At 52.1% G+C, this 18,741-nt stretch overlaps 5 protein-coding genes across 5 annotated transcripts; 2 read left to right on the top strand and 3 right to left on the bottom strand.

Moving 5' to 3' along the window:
* Positions 1-389: 389 nt before the first annotated feature.
* BROUX77_007023 (uncharacterized protein) lies at positions 390-1,667 on the top strand (the record flags this gene model as incomplete). Its single annotated transcript, XM_073752073.1, has 1 exon — positions 390-1,667. One exon carries the CDS (start codon positions 390-392, stop codon positions 1,665-1,667), a length of 1,278 nt encoding a protein of 425 aa, XP_073603170.1.
* Positions 1,668-3,284: 1,617 nt separating this feature from the next.
* On the top strand, positions 3,285-5,150 carry BROUX77_007022 (uncharacterized protein; the record flags this gene model as incomplete). The annotated part of the gene is made up of 1 exon (XM_073752072.1): positions 3,285-5,150. The coding sequence occupies one exon, from the start codon at positions 3,285-3,287 to the stop codon at positions 5,148-5,150; it is 1,866 nt and encodes a 621-aa protein (XP_073603169.1).
* Positions 5,151-10,029: 4,879 nt separating this feature from the next.
* Positions 10,030-10,878, bottom strand: BROUX77_007021 (uncharacterized protein; the record flags this gene model as incomplete). Its single annotated transcript, XM_073752071.1, has 1 exon — positions 10,030-10,878. One exon carries the CDS (start codon positions 10,876-10,878, stop codon positions 10,030-10,032), a length of 849 nt encoding a protein of 282 aa, XP_073603168.1.
* A 555-nt stretch (positions 10,879-11,433) lies between these two features.
* On the bottom strand, positions 11,434-13,871 carry BROUX77_007020 (uncharacterized protein; the record flags this gene model as incomplete). The annotated part of the gene is made up of 2 exons (XM_073752070.1): positions 11,434-13,298; positions 13,382-13,871. 2 exons carry the CDS (start codon positions 13,869-13,871, stop codon positions 11,434-11,436), a joined length of 2,355 nt encoding a protein of 784 aa, XP_073603167.1.
* A 3,160-nt stretch (positions 13,872-17,031) lies between these two features.
* Positions 17,032-18,251, bottom strand: BROUX77_007019 (uncharacterized protein; the record flags this gene model as incomplete). Its single annotated transcript, XM_073752069.1, has 2 exons — positions 17,032-17,245; positions 17,647-18,251. 2 exons carry the CDS (start codon positions 18,249-18,251, stop codon positions 17,032-17,034), a joined length of 819 nt encoding a protein of 272 aa, XP_073603166.1.
* Between the last annotated feature and the right edge of the window lie 490 nt (positions 18,252-18,741).

Here is an 18,741-nt window from a genome sequence, read left to right as displayed (position 1 = left end):
GAGGCCTACCTGATTGACCCAAACGTGGTGAGTCATCGGGCGTTCGGATCAAGGCCGGTTGGGCCACTTGTATTCGGACCGTCAGTAGTCGGGCCTTTGCGGACTCGGACCACCGACACTCGAACCACCGTTGCTCAAGCCACACCGGCTTCAACTCGGGCAATCAGGCAAAGCCTTGACCCGGGTCTCCCAGACCCTAACACATTATCCATAAAGCGTTGACAGATGGACTGTCACAGTGGCCCGAAACAATCAGACACAAGTTGAGAGTCAACATTTCCGACTGCTCTTTGGACGCCAAATCCGCTATTCGATTTCGGAATAAACTATGGGTACCTACTAACGAGCCATTGAGAACCGCCATCCTACAGAACATTCATGACTCGCCCATGATGCTGCACCCCGGAAAGAACGTCATGCAAGTCGAGCTGTCTAGAGAGTTTTTCTGGCCCCGCTACGTCGAAGATATCCGCCGTTTCTGCCGCAACTGTCAAATTTGTGGTAGTTCTAACATTCGTCGCGACAACAAGGACACCACCCTCAAAGCCTTGCCAATTCCCGACCAGCCTTGGGCCGAGATTGCCATCGACTTTATCGGACCTTTGGAACCAGCACAGAAAGGCGGCATCACCTACACCCACGTCCTAACTGTTATAGACCGTCTATCCAAGGGCGTCATCCTTATTCCCGCCGACGCCCTCGACATGGAATCTGTTGCAGATATGTTCTTCCACCACTTTTACCGACACCACGGCATGCCAAAATCTATTTTGTCTGACCGCGAATTTGTCAACGCAGCTTGGCGACACCTCTGCAAACGCCTAGAGATCGAAAGGCTAACCACAACAGCTTACCATCCGGCTACCAATGGAGCTGCAGAGAGGATGAACGCTGAGATCAAAGTCAAACTTGCCAAACTCAGCGCTGAAGGCCCCGCCTGGCTCAATCTACTGCCCATGGTCGAGTTCAGCATCAATGCCACCCCATCTTCTGCCACTAATGTTTCACCTTTCTTCTTGTCTCACGGCTACCACCCACGAGTCTTCGCCGCACCACCATTGCCTGTCGAACCCGACAATAACGGTCCACTCGGACAGGCTGAGAGGGTCATCCAACGCCTGAGAGACGCCCAGAAATGGGCCCACGCCAACCTTTCTCTGTCACGAGCGGAGATGGAGCAACGCGAGAATGAACACCGACGTCCTGCACCAGATTTTCCTACAGGCTCATACGTTTGGCTCACCCTACGCCCTGAACAACAAGGCTCAGGCCTCGGCAGGAAACTTAGAGCAAAATACCAATACTGCAAAGTGTTGGAACAAGTTACCCCTCACACTTATCGTCTTGAAGTACCGGGTACAACTGCTCACGACGTCTACCATGCCGATCGCCTTCGCTCAGCTGCCAACGACGCTTTCCCTTCCCAAAAGACTCACGACGATCGACCAGCACCTATGGAAGTCATCAATGGTGAAGAATACTGGGAGGTCGAAAAGATCCTAGGCGAACGCACTTCTAACGGTGTCAAGCAAGTCAAAGTCAAATGGAAAGGCTACGTCAGACCTGGCTGGGAACCAGTCGACCTTCTGGTCGATACCGACGCCTACAAACTATGGCTCAGCCAAAAAGGAACCAAAACGACGCGCAAAAGGAGGAAGAGAGGCTGATGTTGGGGTTGCACCCTTAAGGACCGACGGAAGCCCGACACCAACACTAACGGCGTATCCTCGAAGGACTAGTCCGGCGCTGGTACGGCAAAACTAATGCCAGACCAGAACCAAGACTAACGGCACTTCCTAGAGGAACTAGTTGTCGTCGCCGCCGATCGTCGGTTGCCTCCCTTTCCAACAGGATAAATAGTCGCATTGTTTCTACACCATTTAGAGAGTTTAGTTTTGTTCTTCAATTCGAGATCTTTGTCCCTCTGTGTCCCTTTCTGTGAAGATCCAGCTTAGCGTAATCACACCTTAACACCAATGGGTGCACCAGATAGAGCTAATCCAGTGCTCTCGAATGCAGGTCGTTTCACCGAATTTGGATAAGGTTTCGGATGAACTTCGGCAACTCTTCGGAGGCTTCGGAGAGCTCGGACCGGGTCGGACTTGAGGTCCGTGGGTAGGATTCGCCTAATCCGGCAGGATGCAGAAAGGTCCGAAGTGTTCCGAGGGAAACTGAGGGATTCCGACGGGATCGGAGTTAACCTCGAGTTATCGCCGAAAACTCGGACATAAGGAGCTCACGGAGGGATATTGAGCCGATCGGGAACTTGCATTTGTAAGCACAAAAATGTCTATATAGTAGACCCAAATCCGCTGTTTAGTTTAGTCTTTCTTCTTCCTTTTCTCCCTATCAAAAGATAATAAACAGCATTCTGGTCATAACTATAAGACTCTCTTATACTTAGTGAACCTTTCACATGCAATCTGTAAAAGCTGTATCTGTACCTGTGGCTGTAAAGAACTGTAGAACTGTAGAACTGTAGGGCTGTAGCGAAAAAGAAGATCGCAATATGATGTAAGGGGCCAAGTCGTAAAAGGACGTAGAAGGGCAGAAACAGATATATTGCGATGGAGAGAAGAAGAAAGAACTAACTAAAACTAGGAGAGAGCAGCAGCTCTTTATACTGCCTGGGTAGAACAACTGAGGCCTACCTGATTGACCCAAACGTGGTGAGTCATCGGGCGTTCGGATCAAGGCCGGTTGGGCCACTTGTATTCGGACCGTCAGTAGTCGGGCCTTTGCGGACTCGGACCACCGACACTCGAACCACCGTTGCTCAAGCCACACCGGCTTCAACTCGGGCAATCAGGCAAAGCCTTGACCCGGGTCTCCCAGACCCTAACAACCTCGGCTTCATTGTTGAACCCGGCTCCGGCATCCGTGCAGACCCAGACAAAGTCAAAGCTATCCAGGAATGGGAGGCTCCCACGTCTGTCCGCGGAGTCCGTAGTTTTCTTGGGTTTGCCAACTTCTACCGCTGTTTTGTCCCCGAATACTCCACCGTCGCTGCTCCCCTGACTCTGCTGACCAAGAAGGACCAACCCTTCAAGTGGGAAGACGAACAACTCCGTTCGTTTGAAGCTTTGAAGAAGGCCCTTGTCTCTGCCCCGCTCCTTGCCACCTTTGACCCTGACCTCCCCACCATCGTTGAAGCCGATGCTTCCGGCTGGGCCCTGGGAGGTTCCCTCAGACAGCAAGGTGCTGATTCTCTTTGGCGTCCTGTTGCTTACTTCTCGCGAAAGCTCAGCCCAGCGGAAGTCAACTATCCTATCCACGACAAGGAAATGTTGGCCATCCACTCCTGCCTCCGCGCTTGGCGCTCCTACCTCGCTGGCATCCCGTTCGAAGTACACACCGACCACCAGAACCTTTTGTACTTCCAGAAGCAAAGAACCCTATCAGAACGCCAACGCCGCTGGGCCCATGAATTATCCGAGTTCGACTTTCGGTTAATTCATCGACCCGGCGTTACTCAAGTGACCTCCGATGCCCTTTCCCGCCGCGACCAAGACCTGCCCCAAGACCTCTCCGATGAACGCCTCCAGTCCCGTGTCCACCAAGTTCTGCGCCCTGACGGGCCCGACTTCGTCATTGCCGCCGCCGTTTGGGCTAAAGAGCCTGACAAAGACCCTGAAGGAACCCTGACCCTCGACCACGCTGCCCTAGATGCCCCTTTTGCTGACCCGGAACTCCAGACCCTCTGGCACTCGGCGCTTACCCGTAACGAACGTTATTGGCAAGCGCGACAAGCTGTCCAAGAACAAGCCCGCTCGTTCCCCAACGAGTGGGGCCTTCCTTGGCAGATCAGCGAGTGTACCCTCGACTCCGCCACCCGTCTCCTCTGGCGTGACCGCCTGTGGATCCCGTACTACGAGCCCCTTCGCACTCGTATCATCCAGCAAGTCCACGACTCCACGCTTACCGGTCACCCTGGAGGATCAGCAACCCGTGATCTAGTCAGCCGCTCCTACGCTTGGCCTGGCCTCTCTGACGATGTCCGCCGCTTCGTTGGTAATTGCGACACTTGCGGTAAAAGCAAGATTTGGCGCGACCAGAAGCGTGGCCTCCTGAAGCCCCTGCCCGTCCCGGACCGTGCCTGGCAAGAACTCGCCATGGATTTCATCGTCGGTCTCCCTGAGTCCGAAGGCTGCACTACAATTTTGGGAATCACCGATCGGCTGTCGAAGAGTAAAATCTTGATACCGATGCAATCTTACACTGCCCCAGATGTTGCCAGAGCCTTTATAACCCATGTCTTTGCTCACCACGGCCTACCTCGCGCCATCACTTCCGACCGAGGCCCTCAGTTCACCGGTTTATTCTGGACAGAAGTCTGTCGCCAGCTCTCCATCACCCGCCGCCTCTCCACTGCGTTCCATCCCGAGACCGACGGCGCCCAAGAGCGCTCCAACCAAGAGATCGAGACTTACCTTCGTGCCTTCACCGCTTTCCTGCAAGACGACTGGGCTGCACTTCTCCCCCAAGCCCAGGTCGCCCTGAACAATCGCACTGCTACTGCCACTGGCCTTTCCCCTTTTTTCTTCACCCACGGTTACAACATTGACCCCCTTGACATGACTACCGACCACGAACCAGGCTCCACCGTTTCCCCCGCCACTGCCGGCCACAACTGGCTCGCCAAGCACCGCGACGCAACCGCGTTCGCCCAGGCCTCCATGGCATTCGCCCTCGAAACACAGGAACGACATGCCAACCGGGGACGCCAGGCAGCGGAAGCTTTCAAAGTCGGCGACCGAGTCTACCTGCGTCTGCGCAACGTGCGCACCATCCGCCCCTCGAAGACACTCGACTGGCTTGCCTTGCCGTACCGAGTTATCCAAATCGTTGGCACACACGCCGTAAAACTCGACACGCCCACCGGTATTCACCCTGTCTTCCATGTCAGCCTTGTCCGCCGTGCCCGTGATGACCCTCTGCCCTCCCAAGTCCTGTTACACCATGAACCACCGGCGATCGCACCCGAAGAAGCCTCTGAAGACCTAGTCGCCGGTGAACACTTGGTGGATGAGATCCTGCAACACAAGACCGCCAACAACCGTCACCAAGTACTCGTCCAGTGGACTGGATGGGCAGAGCCAACGTGGGAACCCTTGTCACACGTCCGAGACACAGCAGCCTGTCATGAATAGCCATTCTTGCCATTGCCATTGCATAGGGTTATGCCTGGCACCTTACCCCGCTTCCGTTGTGTCACGCTAATGTTCCAAGGACGTATGATGATACGGTTATACCACTTGGTGGTCTGTGTAACCTTGAGGTGTCACTCCGGTTTATCTACTCGGGTGTGGCCGGCTTGCACACTATAGATCATCGCTATTAGGTAACTCGGTACTCTGCAGTTGATGCAGCTTATTCTGAGTTGACTGCTATTCTCGTTCCTTTTGTGTCAACAGCGTTTGAGCGTGGGGCCCACACCTGTTAGGCCGATATCGCTGTAACGCGACATATCGTTGCCTGGGTGTCTTGAGGGATTTTCAGTTCTGCTGCTGCCGTGTTGGTTTATCTCGTGAACTAACATCCGGTTTGATAGTAGCGTCTGGTAACGTTGAGTTACGTATGTCCCCACTTTCGGTTATCTGTGATTTGGTTCTAGCTTGGGAAGATCTCTGTTGTCAGAATCTGCAACGCCTTAAATAGCGTTGCCTTCTGCCCTGTGTGATCAGGTTAACTCTTGCTCCCCAAGCTTAACAATCACATACACCCCTTTTGCCATTCTTCTTTGTATACTAGTTTATAGTATCACTTCTTCGATAGTACCTTCTTCTTTAGTACTATATCTTTAATTATCACTTGTTTCTTGATAGCCTTCATTGCATCAGTACCTTCTGTCGTCTTCGTTACCTCAGTGTTCCTGTGATTGTTTATTCCCTTCCGTGTGTTATAAGATCAATTAGTTGAGTGTGCCTCTTTACCTCAAACCGACCATACGACCTAGAGAGTTCTATCCTCTCCTCCCGGCCGTATATCCGCGCAGGCCTGACTGTCCACCTCTGGAACCTATCATTGTCCTGAGTCGTTGGCTTTCTAGAACCCTAATGGTTTCCTTGGGCCCTATCCGTAATATTTTGTTAAGCTTCATTTAAAGACTCACACATTCTTCCAACTCTTTGTTATTCTTTAGCACACCTTATTCTTCTTTTCGTTCCGGCTCTCGACTACGGCCGATATCCCGTCTTCCTATGATCATACTAGCGCTGCTGTTGTTACACAACCTTCTTCGTCCGCTAGTCATAACTCGGCTCTTTCTGGTTCTTAGTTGATTCCATTTCTCAATCTACTTCTCTTCTTCTGTGGACAGTCAGTTGATGGCACTGTCTCTGTCCCAGCTCCTTTAATTTCGTTGAAGCACTTTGTTCCTCTAGGCTAATGTCGTCTCAAGCTTTGCGTTCCACTGCAAGCAATGAGAACCGGCGGGCTCACCGCACTACCGCTGAGCAGGTTCTCGATCCTGTTGATCAGGATGACCTACGGCTAGAACAAGTGCACAAGCGATATCCCGAATGCAGTTCGGACAGTTATTATGATTTGCGTCCGGTGTTCTTGCGGGATGGTGTACCTTCAACCACCTCTTGTCAAGACGCAGGTCATGCTGTTAATCTTGTCTCGACTGCCGAACATATCAATACTCTTCCGTCTGATGATGCACATCTAAATTTGCAACTTGTCAAGCAAAACCTGGATGGCATGCTCACACGTGGCTTCATTGCCCCTACTTCTTCAGTGTTGGCTTCTCCGATTCTTTGTCCTCGGGAACCAGGCAGTGTACGATCTTCTGTTGATTTACGGGCGGTCAACTACCTTAGTTTATAAGCTGTTCATTTGGTCCCGCATCAACCAGTCGTTACAACTTGCCACATCTGAACGGGGGTTTCCAGAAAGCCATGTCTACCAGCTATGCACCTTTTGGCTTGCAGCAATGATGTTGCCAACTCCCAGATTACTTTGAGTTACAACATGGTACCTGAGTGTATAAAGTGTTGTTGTTGAGTTTACTCACACACCTGCCATTGTGCCAAAGCATGTTATTGAGTTCTTGTGGGATTTCTTGGACAGTTTATGTCTGTTTTTAGACCTCTGTGTCTGTATTTCTTGGCCTTTGTCTTGCCTAATTGTTTTGACTCCTGTTGGGTCTATTTATATGATATCAGCAGCTAGTGTCTGTTCTTTGCTGAGCTCGTTGGTTCTACGAACAGCTCGTGTCTGTTCTTTGGGTTGACACCTCTTAATGCCTCTTCCTTGTGACACCGTGTGTCCATCGGCGACTGCTTTTTTTGTGTCTCTTCTTTGACCACTATGGTGCTTGCGTTTGACCCCTGCTGGGTTATAATTGCCGACAGCTCGTGTCTGTCCGGGTATTGATAGTTTATATCTACTCGCTTTGCTGACAGCCCGTGTCTGTCTGGGTATTGACAGTTGCTGTCTACTCGCTTTGTTAACAGCTCGCTTCTGTCCCACTTCTTGACAGTTATGTCTAGTCTTCGTGCCACAGTTGTGTCTAATGCGTTAGGCCACTGTTCGGACTATTTTCTTTCGGCTGTTGTTGTGTCTACTTACGACCACTATACGTCTACTTCTTGTGACATGTTCTGTGTCCTCTACTTTGGACAGCTCTCTTGCCTGTTACTTTCTTCGACTCTGTTACGTCTACTTGCGACTACTCTATGTCTCCTTTCTGCGACCTCTTTGTGTCTTCACTTGGGCCTACTCTCTGCCTCTCTCTTTTGGACAATATCTTGTTGTTTTTCTTCTCGTTAAAAGAAACACGATGTCCCTCTTCGAAGTCCTGCCTATGGTGGTGCAGGCCAGTCTTGTATCTTGTGCTGAAATACTGCCAAGTTTGACAAGCTGACTTTACCAATTTCTTGTTTTCCCCTTTCACCAATACTCTTTACGGATCCTGCACGTCTTTGTTTCCATGCTGTCTGTTGTCATATACCAATTACCCGATCGATGATGAGTCCCCATTACACATGTTAGTCTATTCTCCCACAACCGGAATCGTGTTCGTTTACATCCATCGAACCATGTCCCAGGGGGTTCTTAGCTATTGTGGAGGCGATTATGTCGCGGCGATTGATGATTGTGCCAACTGAGTAGCCACTCTGGTGTACACTTGTTACCAGAACTTGGTAGTTCTCAGGGGACCTTCTGCATCTTGCAGGCAACAGATTTATGGGCTATGGAACTGAGCGATTGTTGTTTGTTATAACCTACAGGCCTGGCTCTTACTTCTATGACCAATGCCATAACTAGGGAGGACAACAAGGTTGAAAAACCTTTGCCTTTGCGGGTACTGAGCTGCGTTCTCAACTTATTCCCACTTAAGATCCTTGGTGCTGCCCCTCGGTTGATGAGGTTGCCTTTCGTTATTCCCATTCTTTTTTACCTTCCTCTTGTCTGTGGACACGAGGCCCTTACGAAGTTGTCGTTGCACTTCAAGGCCTTGTTTTATGTTGATCAGATGTACAAGCTTTCATGCTAGGGATTCCGTTGATCCCCTATACGTCACGATGTTGTTGGTGCATCGAGATCTACAATTCTTGCCTGCGGAGTCATGCTGTGTCTAGACCCGTATGGTTGGCTTATTCCTTCTGTTCCGATTCTGCAAAGCCCGGTGGACTTCCGTGTCCCTAGATGCCCGGCTTCCTTTTGCGAATTCTCCGACTTGATTCTAGTCTAGGATGTGGCGATCTTAGTACTGCTGTGGAAATCAGTCATTTAAAAGGAGCATACTGTCATGAATAGCCATTCTTGCCATTGCCATTGCATAGGGTTATGCCTGGCACCTTACCCCGCTTCCGTTGTGTCACGCTAATGTTCCAAGGACGTATGATGATACGGTTATACCACTTGGTGGTCTGTGTAACCTTGAGGTGTCACTCCGGTTTATCTACTCGGGTGTGGCCGGCTTGCACACTATAGATCATCGCTATTAGGTAACTCGGTACTCTGCAGTTGATGCAGCTTATTCTGAGTTGACTGCTATTCTCGTTCCTTTTGTGTCAACAGCGTTTGAGCGTGGGGCCCACACCTGTTAGGCCGATATCGCTGTAACGCGACATATCGTTGCCTGGGTGTCTTGAGGGATTTTCAGTTCTGCTGCTGCCGTGTTGGTTTATCTCGTGAACTAACATCCGGTTTGATAGTAGCGTCTGGTAACGTTGAGTTACGTATGTCCCCACTTTCGGTTATCTGTGATTTGGTTCTAGCTTGGGAAGATCTCTGTTGTCAGAATCTGCAACGCCTTAAATAGCGTTGCCTTCTGCCCTGTGTGATCAGGTTAACTCTTGCTCCCCAAGCTTAACAATCACATACACCCCTTTTGCCATTCTTCTTTGTATACTAGTTTATAGTATCACTTCTTCGATAGTACCTTCTTCTTTAGTACTATATCTTTAATTATCACTTGTTTCTTGATAGCCTTCATTGCATCAGTACCTTCTGTCGTCTTCGTTACCTCAGTGTTCCTGTGATTGTTTATTCCCTTCCGTGTGTTATAAGATCAATTAGTTGAGTGTGCCTCTTTACCTCAAACCGACCATACGACCTAGAGAGTTCTATCCTCTCCTCCCGGCCGTATATCCGCGCAGGCCTGACTGTCCACCTCTGGAACCTATCATTGTCCTGAGTCGTTGGCTTTCTAGAACCCTAATGGTTTCCTTGGGCCCTATCCGTAATACAGCCCTTGAGAAATACGAGCAGACCCACGAGTGCCCCTGGAAGTTGCCAGTAGTCCCCCGGAGGAGAGGGAGGAGGAGGCGATTGTAACGATCTATGGATCGAGGTAGGCTCAGGCTCCGCCCTCACCGCCGTTTACACCGCCGTTACTCACCGCCTGCCAAACCCGTGTGCACACCGCCGTTGTCAAGGGTACGCGTCATACCTCTACCGCGCGTATATAGATAGTGTTGTTTCCGCCCGTTTTCTTGTACATTAGTCTTTTCTCTTTATCTGTTTCTTAATTTATTTCTGCTGTTCTAAAAGCGTTCTCCTTTAGACCGTAAAGCCTTACACAGGGTACGTCGCGGGGACGTTGACATAGACCATCGCTTGTCGGAGGGCAGGCGCCATGGCGGTTTGCAACTTCGAAATGCGGTTGCGGTCGCCAATGATGTTGGCGTCCTGGAGGACTTTTTCGAAGCGGGGCAGGAACAAGGCGAAGGGTTCAGAGGGTCCCTGGCGCATGTTGTCCAGGTGGAAGAGAGCACGGTCAGCAGCAAAGGGGTCGATGAATATGGAGTCCAAGTACTCCAGGAACTGGTGGGGCCCGGTGTCGTTCAGCAAGCCCTGCTCGAAGTACGCCACGACGAGGTTCTGGGCTTCTACCGTCATACGCGCAAAAAGGTACGCGTATTGCTTGCGGTGGTCACCGATTGACTCGCTGTCCAGTGCAAGCTTGGAGCGGGCACTCAGGGCCCAGACGCGGTAGGCAGAGCGTTGGCCGGAAAACAAGGCGATATCCGGGAGGGCACGCTTCCTCGGTTCGAGGTTTCTTTCCGTAGTTGCAACGGGCACGGGAGCAGCGGGGACAGCAGTGGGGACAGGGGACGCAGGGACGACGGCGGGAGCGGAAGTAGCGGTGGCAGCACGGGCAAAAGCTTGGAGATCGGCGATGGCCTGATCTCGTTTTTGTTGGCCACTGTTGAACTCGTCGCGCAATTGTTGTTGCGCGTGGTCGTGCTTCTCGTTGAGCTGCTGGATGGCTTGCAGCAGATCTTGAAGCGACGGGGCCGCCGGGGCTGGAACAGGGACAGTAGGATCGGACATGGCTGTCGGAGGAGGCTCAGAGTCGAAGAAGACGGTGTTGTTGGAAGTGGTGTCAGAGTCGGGGTCGGTGGTAGGTGCACAGTAGGGCATGTGACGGTGGAACAAAAGAGGAACAGAGAGAAACGATGTACAGGTGGCGGGTGGTAACGAGGAAAAGGTACGAAGACAGGGTAAAAGAAACGAGGACAGTGTAAACAAGGGTAGATCTGTTTCTATTGTAAGGCTTTACGGTCTAAAGGAGAACGCTTTTAGAACAGCAGAAATAAATTAAGAAACAGATAAAGAGAAAAGACTAATGTACAAGAAAACGGGCGGAAACAACACTATCTATATACGCGCGGTAGAGGTATGACGCGTACCCTTGACAACGACGGTGTGCACACGGGTTTGGCAGGCGGTGAGTAACGGCGGTGTGCAAGGCGGTGTGGACGGCGGTGTAAACGGCGGTGAGGGCGGAGCCTGAGCCTACCTCGATCCATAGATCGTTACAGAGCCTACCTCGATCCATAGATCGTTACACACACCGTCGTTGTCAAGGGTACGCGTCATACCGCTACCGCGCGTATATAGATAGTGTTGTTTCCGCCTGTTTTCTTGTACATTAGTCTTTTCTCCTTATCTATTTCTTAATTTATTTCTGCTGTTCTAAAAGCGTTCTCCTTTAGACCGTAAAGCCTTACACCTGACGGCAGCGTCCTCCTTGGGTCCAGGGTCGACGACGATGGAGATGCGGTCGGTCAGTGGTGGCTGCCAGGGACTATCCCACTCCTGTCGGCGACGTTCTCGTCTCCACATGCCTGCCACCAATGGCTTCAACTCGCGCATGATGCAGCCGAGTCGGGTCTTGACACTCATGTTATGCCCCAGGAGAGGCAGGTCTGAGTCATCGGGGGCAAGCTCGTCCTTGTTGGGTTGGGACGCAACACGGACGGGATGGTTGCGTTGGAGGCGGAGAGTGCGAGCGGCGTAGGCCATGCGTGCTTTGGCGAATCGAATAGAGGGGGGCGGGAGGCTGGCCTCGACTTCGACGGCGCGTGTTGGTGAACCGCGGAATGTACCTAGGATACGGGCGGCAGCTTGGCTTTGCAGTTTCTGGTATACCCTTTGCAGACTGAGCTGGGGTTTTGACGGGTCATACCAGAGAATTGATCCGTAATCGGCGACGGTACCCACACAGGAGATGTAGAGCTGACGGAGTGCCGCGATGGACAGTCCACGCGTGTTCGAAGCGAGCCGAAGCAAGCCGCGGAACGCGATCTCAGCCTTTTGGGTCCGTGCCTGGACGTGCTGTTTAAACGAAAGTCTGTTGTCGAAATGGAAACCCAGCCACTTGACCATCTTTTGGGGACGCACAGTGACATCACCTACTCGGACAGTTTGGGAGGCCCACTTTGCAGCATCGGTGTAGTGGATGAGCTCAGTTTTGCTCTCTTCAAACTCAATGCCGTAGTCACGAGCCTTGGCCCGCAGCTCCGTCACGAGTTCTTCGAGAAGCGCCGCTGAACGCCTCGGGCTTTTGGACGCCACGGTTACGCTGAAGTCGTCTATATACGACAGCTGAAGTTGTGGTGTGTCGCCGGCCACCCGAGCCACTATATGTCGAGCATACAACAGGAAGAGTAGAGGACTGATGGGGGAACCTTGGGGGATGCCGATGTTAACCGGGGTCATCGGAAACGGCTGACCCTCGATGTGCAGGCCGACAGTACGGTCCTGGAGGAACGAAGCAACCCATTTTCGGAACACCAGGGGAAGACCGAGCTCACGTAAGCTGCGCATCAAGCAGGGCTTTGACACGTGGTCGAAAGCGCCCTTGACGTCAAGGAAGAGAGTGCTTGGAACGAGCTTCATCTCCTTGACCTTCTGCAGGTGGCTGACGTATACGAGAGCGGCGTCCATGGCTGAACGCTGTTTGCGGCCTCCCAGTTGAGTGTCGTCTAGAAGCGAGCTGTCATGGCAATTAGCGAGGTACCCTAAGCGGGTCGCAAAGACTTTCTCGAGCACTTTGCCTAGACAGTTGAGCAGTGAGATGATGCGGTAGGACTTTACGACTGAATAATCAGCCTTTCCGTCTTTCGCGAGCACAATCCCAGTAGCTTGCTTCCAGAGTGTGGGGTGTATTCCGAGGCGAGACAGGGCTTTGTAGACGGAGAGAAAGGGCGCGGGATGGGCCTCAAAGGCGATCTGGATGATCTTGGCGTTCATGCCGTCGGGCCCGGGGGCCTTCTTGGCGTTGGCGGACATGATTGCCTCCTTGATCTCGTGGTCTGTAAGGTCAGGCCAGGGGTATATGCTTCGGTCGGTGTCGTTCGGGGGGGTGTCGTGATGGGGGTCGTGATGGGGGTCGTGTGTATCGGCAACGTCAGGTCGGGGGTCGACACCTGCGCTAGACGTAGCACCCAGTAGCGTCAGGAAAGCCTTTTCCTTCTCCTCGGGGGTATTGGCTAACCCGTCTGGCCCCTGGATGGGGGGGAAGTAACTCGCCGTAGCTGGCTTGGTGTATTTCCAGGCTGTGTAGACCTTTTCGTTGTCGGCGTCAGAGAGGCAAGTAGTCCAGTGAGTAGACTTGGCATCTCCGACAGCATGGGCGTACTTGTTGCGAATCGGATAAAACTCAACCAGCGACAGCCTGCCTCGCCTGTATCTTCTCTCTGCGCGCGCTGCGGCCTAACGTTGTGTTTAGAGCTCAGGCGTCCACCACGGCTTCGCGTGGACACTGTGCCTCTTCCCCGGCACGCATCACCGTCTGCAAATATCTCTGCCGGGGACAGCTGAAGCTCAAGGTCAGCCTGGCCAGCCAGCCATTCCTTGCGAAACAGTGACCAGTCGGCCGTCTTAATGTTGAACGCCGGGTTACGTGTTAGGGTTTTGGGTGTGGGTGTGGTGGTGCTGACGTAGTCAAAACTGATGGCCCGGTGATCGGAGCCCGTCTCCTGAAGATACCTCCAGGTCGTAAACAGGTCCAGTCGAGACTGCAAGTAATATGCGAGGTCGATCATCCAGGTCGTGCTGCTGTTGATGTAGGTGCCGCCGTCGCGTTCAACGTAGTCGTCGTCGACAGTCAGATTGGCATTCTGCATCATCAGCCAGTTAACAAAGTTATGAGCTCGTAGTTCGTAGGGTACTCTCGCTAGGAATTCCACTAGTGATGATGGAGATTGAAGTCGCCGAGAAGCAGGCTACTTGTGTCAAATTTGCGTGACAAAAGGCTGATGCGCTCGGTGATGTATGGGCGGGGCTGACTTACAGGGCTTGCAGCTCCTTGGAGATTCAGGGAACATTAGCGGCCATGAACCTGACGGCCTCACGATTCAAGGTGTAGAGCATGATGTTGTCGGCCTTGGTGTGCCAGACGAGAGAAGCGGATGGTCTTGCTGAGAAGGCGGTTCGCCGTGTCGCACACACGTCGCTCGGGCAAGGCGCTGGAGCAAGGAACTGGCGTCATAACGATAACGACGCGTTTTATCACAAAGGGCGGTCGTCTTGGTGGCAGTAGCCGGAGTGGTGATGGCCGCCGTGGTGGCAGGTTTGGGCCAGCATTTGATTTTTGTGCCTAACCTCCGCCTCGTGCTTTTTGTCCCATCCCATCCCCTCATTTGCCCCACCCCTAAAATGCACCATTAAAATTCCATCCCCACCTTCAACCCTACCCTCCCACCCTTCGCGCTCACACGAAGATAAAAGAGGCATTCTAGGTTTAGTATATACTTGGAGAATCTGAAGCTGTTCGAAATGGGTTTGGTAAAGCAATGAGGGAGTTCATGGAAGCGTTGAACATGGCGGGGTGAGTTTCAGCGGTGTAGCAAATGAGGGGACGATGCAAAGGTACATAAATGACATTACTGTCGAATCATTTTTCTCACAAACATCGCTGACACTGGGGAACGCATTAGACACATCGCCAGCTTCGACCTTTGCCGTGGGGAATCCACATGACATGAATTCCTCGAAAATCTCGCTTTTTAGTTCGGCCAGTATCCAGGTTTATAGTAGCAGCAGCGCAAGCCCCGATAGTGGCGAGTGTGTTGAGTTTGAGCGCGAGAGGCGAGGCGTTTGCTTTCATAAGATCCAAGTAGAGGCTATGAGAAGAGCAGACGGGCCAAACAAAGCTAGGCACGCATGTATGTTGGCAAAAGAGTCTACAGAAAACTCTAAACGTATATGAGATATTAGACTTGTCAGTCGAAATGCAAGAGTCAGCAAATGCAGAAATGCTGCTCGTGGGGATATGAGACAAGCATATGAACAGGGGCAGCATGAGTAGCCTGGTGAAGAAAGGCCTGCTCTTCAAAGATCCGCGAGCCTCTCCCGTCTGTTTTCGATCCCTAGGAAGCATGGCTCTTGAAAATCGACCTGTTTTCTGTCCAGCATTAAGCTGTCTAGTTCGATGTCAACCATATGGTTGCCATAGTGTCAAGCTTGAGAGATGTTATGTACCACAACACGCTCATGCTACTGTTTTAACTAACCAGAAGACAGCTTCTTCGTTGGTGTTCTTGCGGGTTGCATGTCGATCCGGTGATGGCTATATCCGAAGTTAAGCAAGACAGTGTTTCTGTATTGTCATCCCGGAGTGGCTTTGTCTGGTAAGGAACAAGTAACTTGTTCTCTATATGAGGGACGTTGTTGCATTTGGGATGGAGCCTGAAGCGAGCTACATGTATCATTGCATGCACCATGTGATACTCGATCAATCATTTCAATCCCATGGTTCATGGTGGCGGGGACAAGGTCGTTCACTCGTCCTTTATTGTTCTCAGGCAGGTGTAGGTGTAGGCGTGAGTAAAAAGGATCGAATATGGGAGGTCAGAGCATTCTTAATCACACGGGGGCCTGGAGAAAATGCCGAAGGTATGAGTTATCGAGCCGTTTCAAGTGAGCCAGGTAAAGAGGCAATTCAAATTAGAGATATTGTAAAGGTCCGTCGAGTCGCTAACTAATAGTTCAACAGGTTAGCAATCTTCAACTCAAGCTTTCCGCCACACCTCTCGTGAATTATAGCCCTAGTTGGCTTTCATTCTGTTGTCCATAGAGAAAGAATGCCTTGAGGGTATCCGTACTTGCATGGGAGTATGGGTAGTGGTCTTCAGGTAACGCAAAACATCAAAGAGTGGCCTTGTGCTTGTGTGTGATGTGAGGGCGTACAGAAACTCAGAAGATGATAGACGACACTAGACCCATTGCCAAACCTGATCACAGATAACGTGGCATGCCCCGCGGCAGGATGGCTCCCATGTTGATCGCCTCTCGCCCTTTTAGGCCATACTGTTTGATGGTTTTCTAGACCGCAGTTGATCCATGCGGAGAGTTTTGCTTGGACGCATCACAAGCACCAAGGCCAGGTAGAGATTGCAAGCTATAATCTGGGGCGACGGTATATATTCTGGGACTGTATACTCTACGAGCTTGTACATGTCCCAAGATATCGGGTGTTGCTTTGCATCGAGTCTTCCAATGGTCGTGTTTGGTAAGAAGCGCGTATGTCTCTCTCGCTCTCGCTGTCGCATTACGTATTGACCAGCATCATCGCAAGTTCTGAGGCTCCGGCCAGGTAACGCGTCGCATTCGGTGCAAGTTTACATACAACGCGTAGGTAGGCCTTTGCGAGTCGAAGTCAAAAGAATCAATCTTCTGAATGAGATGGTTGTGCGGGATCGAGGTCGTACTAAATCGAGGGAGAATAACAGGAATTTATCTATTCTATTGGCTTCGTAGTCTGCAATTGTTCGCCTATGGGCGCGTCAGATTCACTTTTGCATGGAGTTGGATGTAGTTATTAGCAGTGCATTTTCAAGATTTTAATGAGTTACCATATGCCTGGCGAAGTAATTCTGATTGAGTTGACGCGAAAAATCAGGGTCCAATGAACAATTGCATATGTGCATAACTAGTGGCCCAGTGATGTGCTCTCTTAGTTGCATATTACAGATACATGCATATATACACGTGTATGTGAATACATACACACATGGTTGAAGTGAAGATTAGCTTGCACTTTTTGCTTTGTTCTTTTTTTTTATTCTTGTTTTTGTTTTTGTTTTTGTTTTTGTTATTCTTATGGTCGCGCCAGGTGAAGGGCAACCCTAGTATCAAAGCCCGGGGAAGGTGCACGTAAGTCACAACCTCATCCGAACACCCCTCATCCTGAGGGGGCATGCGGACTTCTATGGAAAAACCACGGCTAACAACCGCGATGCACAGGATGCATTGATATAGCTACACGAAAGGGTGGAGGCTACTACTTTAGGGAGTTGGTGACTGGGGCCTTTCGGCCAGGCCTGTCACAGGCAGAGATTCATTGGGGTGAATGTGGACGGGTACGGCGTACCGCGTCAGGAAATTTGATGCACCTAAGAAGCGAGCGAAGAGTACAGCGCCTTTGGGGGTACCCAGGAGGACCTGGCTACTGCCAAGGCGGAGTCTGGGCTCGGCGACTTCCGCCTGCCTCCGGGTGGGTCTGCACAGCAGGAAGTAAGTGCGTAGGGGATTTGGCAGAGCCACAGGCGCATGTTCTCCCTTCCGGAGGATGTCCGAGCTTTTGATAGTAGTAGGCAAAGTCCCCGTGGGCTGTCCGGCATTGCAGGAGATAGCTTAGGTAGAATCGGGGTAGGTGGGGTTCAGGCGGGACTTTCACGTACCATGGGATTTGCAGTTCCAGGTAGGTTCCTGGGATGTTGCCGTGCCAGTAGGCGGTGACGTTCTTCAGGTGTTGTGACCGGGCCCACGACGCAAGGGCCGCTAGGCTGGACACGGATTCGTGATGCTTGGAAGGGGGGTGGATGCGGTAGCTTTGGCTGCCCGATCTGTAGCTCCGTTGCCGGGAATGTTGGTGTGTCCGGGAATCCACTGCATTATGACCTTCCGGGGCTAGGTGACATGGAGTTGCGGGTTCGTAGTGGCCACCGGTCGGCGGTGGCGTGAAAATCAAGGATGATGTCTTGCAACGTTAGGGTGGGTTGGCCGACTAAGAGCCGGTAAGCGGCTTCCTGGTTGTCAAGCATGACGATGACGTTTTCGGCGAAGGCAGCGACAGGGGATTGAAGGGCGGCTTTGAGGCCTATGAGGGCCCCGATCAATTCGGCGTCATAGACCTCCATCATTTTACCCAAATGGGTGGAGACCGTTAGGAGTTCTAAGCCTGCGATGTAAAGGGCCGCAGCGGCTCCTGTGGAACCATCTTGTAGCTTGGCCCGTCTGAGAAAACCTGCAGGTCGCAGTACGGGATTCGGGCGATGCGCGACTTGGCGGCACGAATGCGCCGGGCATTCTTGGGTTCCGGCGGCTTCGGTGGTGGGTAGACCAGCGGCAGGATGCGTGTGGCGGGGGGTGGGGGTTCGGGGTAGTTCTCTGTGACGTAGCGTCAGGCGCGTGGATGCGCGTGCTCTAGCTAACCGCGCCAGAGGGTGGTATTCGTCTAGGCTTGCAATGCGTATGGCGGCCTGACAGCAGCAGCGGACCAACATGATCCGGGCGGGGAGAAGGCCAGCTTTCCTGAAGTGGACCGCGTGGGGAGTCAGGCGGTAGGCAGGGACAATAGCCTTGGCTGTTCTGACGATAGCCTTGGATATCATGTCAACGAGTTGCGTTTGGTGGGCGGAGCTCAGTCTGCCTGTGGCCAGGTACTTTCGTGGTTCGTGGTCCCACACGGAGGCGCCATACAAGAGGACGGGGAATATGGTGGCACAAGCCGCGAGGCGGAGGAGATTAGCTAGGACGCCACAGATAAAGTTTACCAAGGAGCAAGCATGAGCGGCTACTCTCAAGACTTTCGACGTCATGTCTTTGACGTGCGCGTGGAAGTTGAGCTCAGAGTATATATGGATACCCAGCCATTTAGTTTCCCTGTTTGGCTGGATGGTAGCCCCATCGATCGTCACTGTTAGCCCGGGGCCAGCATCCCGGTGGAAGTGCTGCAGCTCAGTCTTGCCGCGGGAGAAATTCAGGCCGTTCTAC

Source organism: Berkeleyomyces rouxiae, assembly GCF_048999995.1.
Source record: "Berkeleyomyces rouxiae strain 22BRR77 chromosome Unknown BrBRR77_ptg000009l, whole genome shotgun sequence".
NCBI lineage: Eukaryota > Fungi > Ascomycota > Sordariomycetes > Microascales > Ceratocystidaceae > Berkeleyomyces > Berkeleyomyces rouxiae.
Note: the sequence above shows the minus strand (reverse complement) of the source record. Positions and strands in the feature narration are given on the sequence as shown.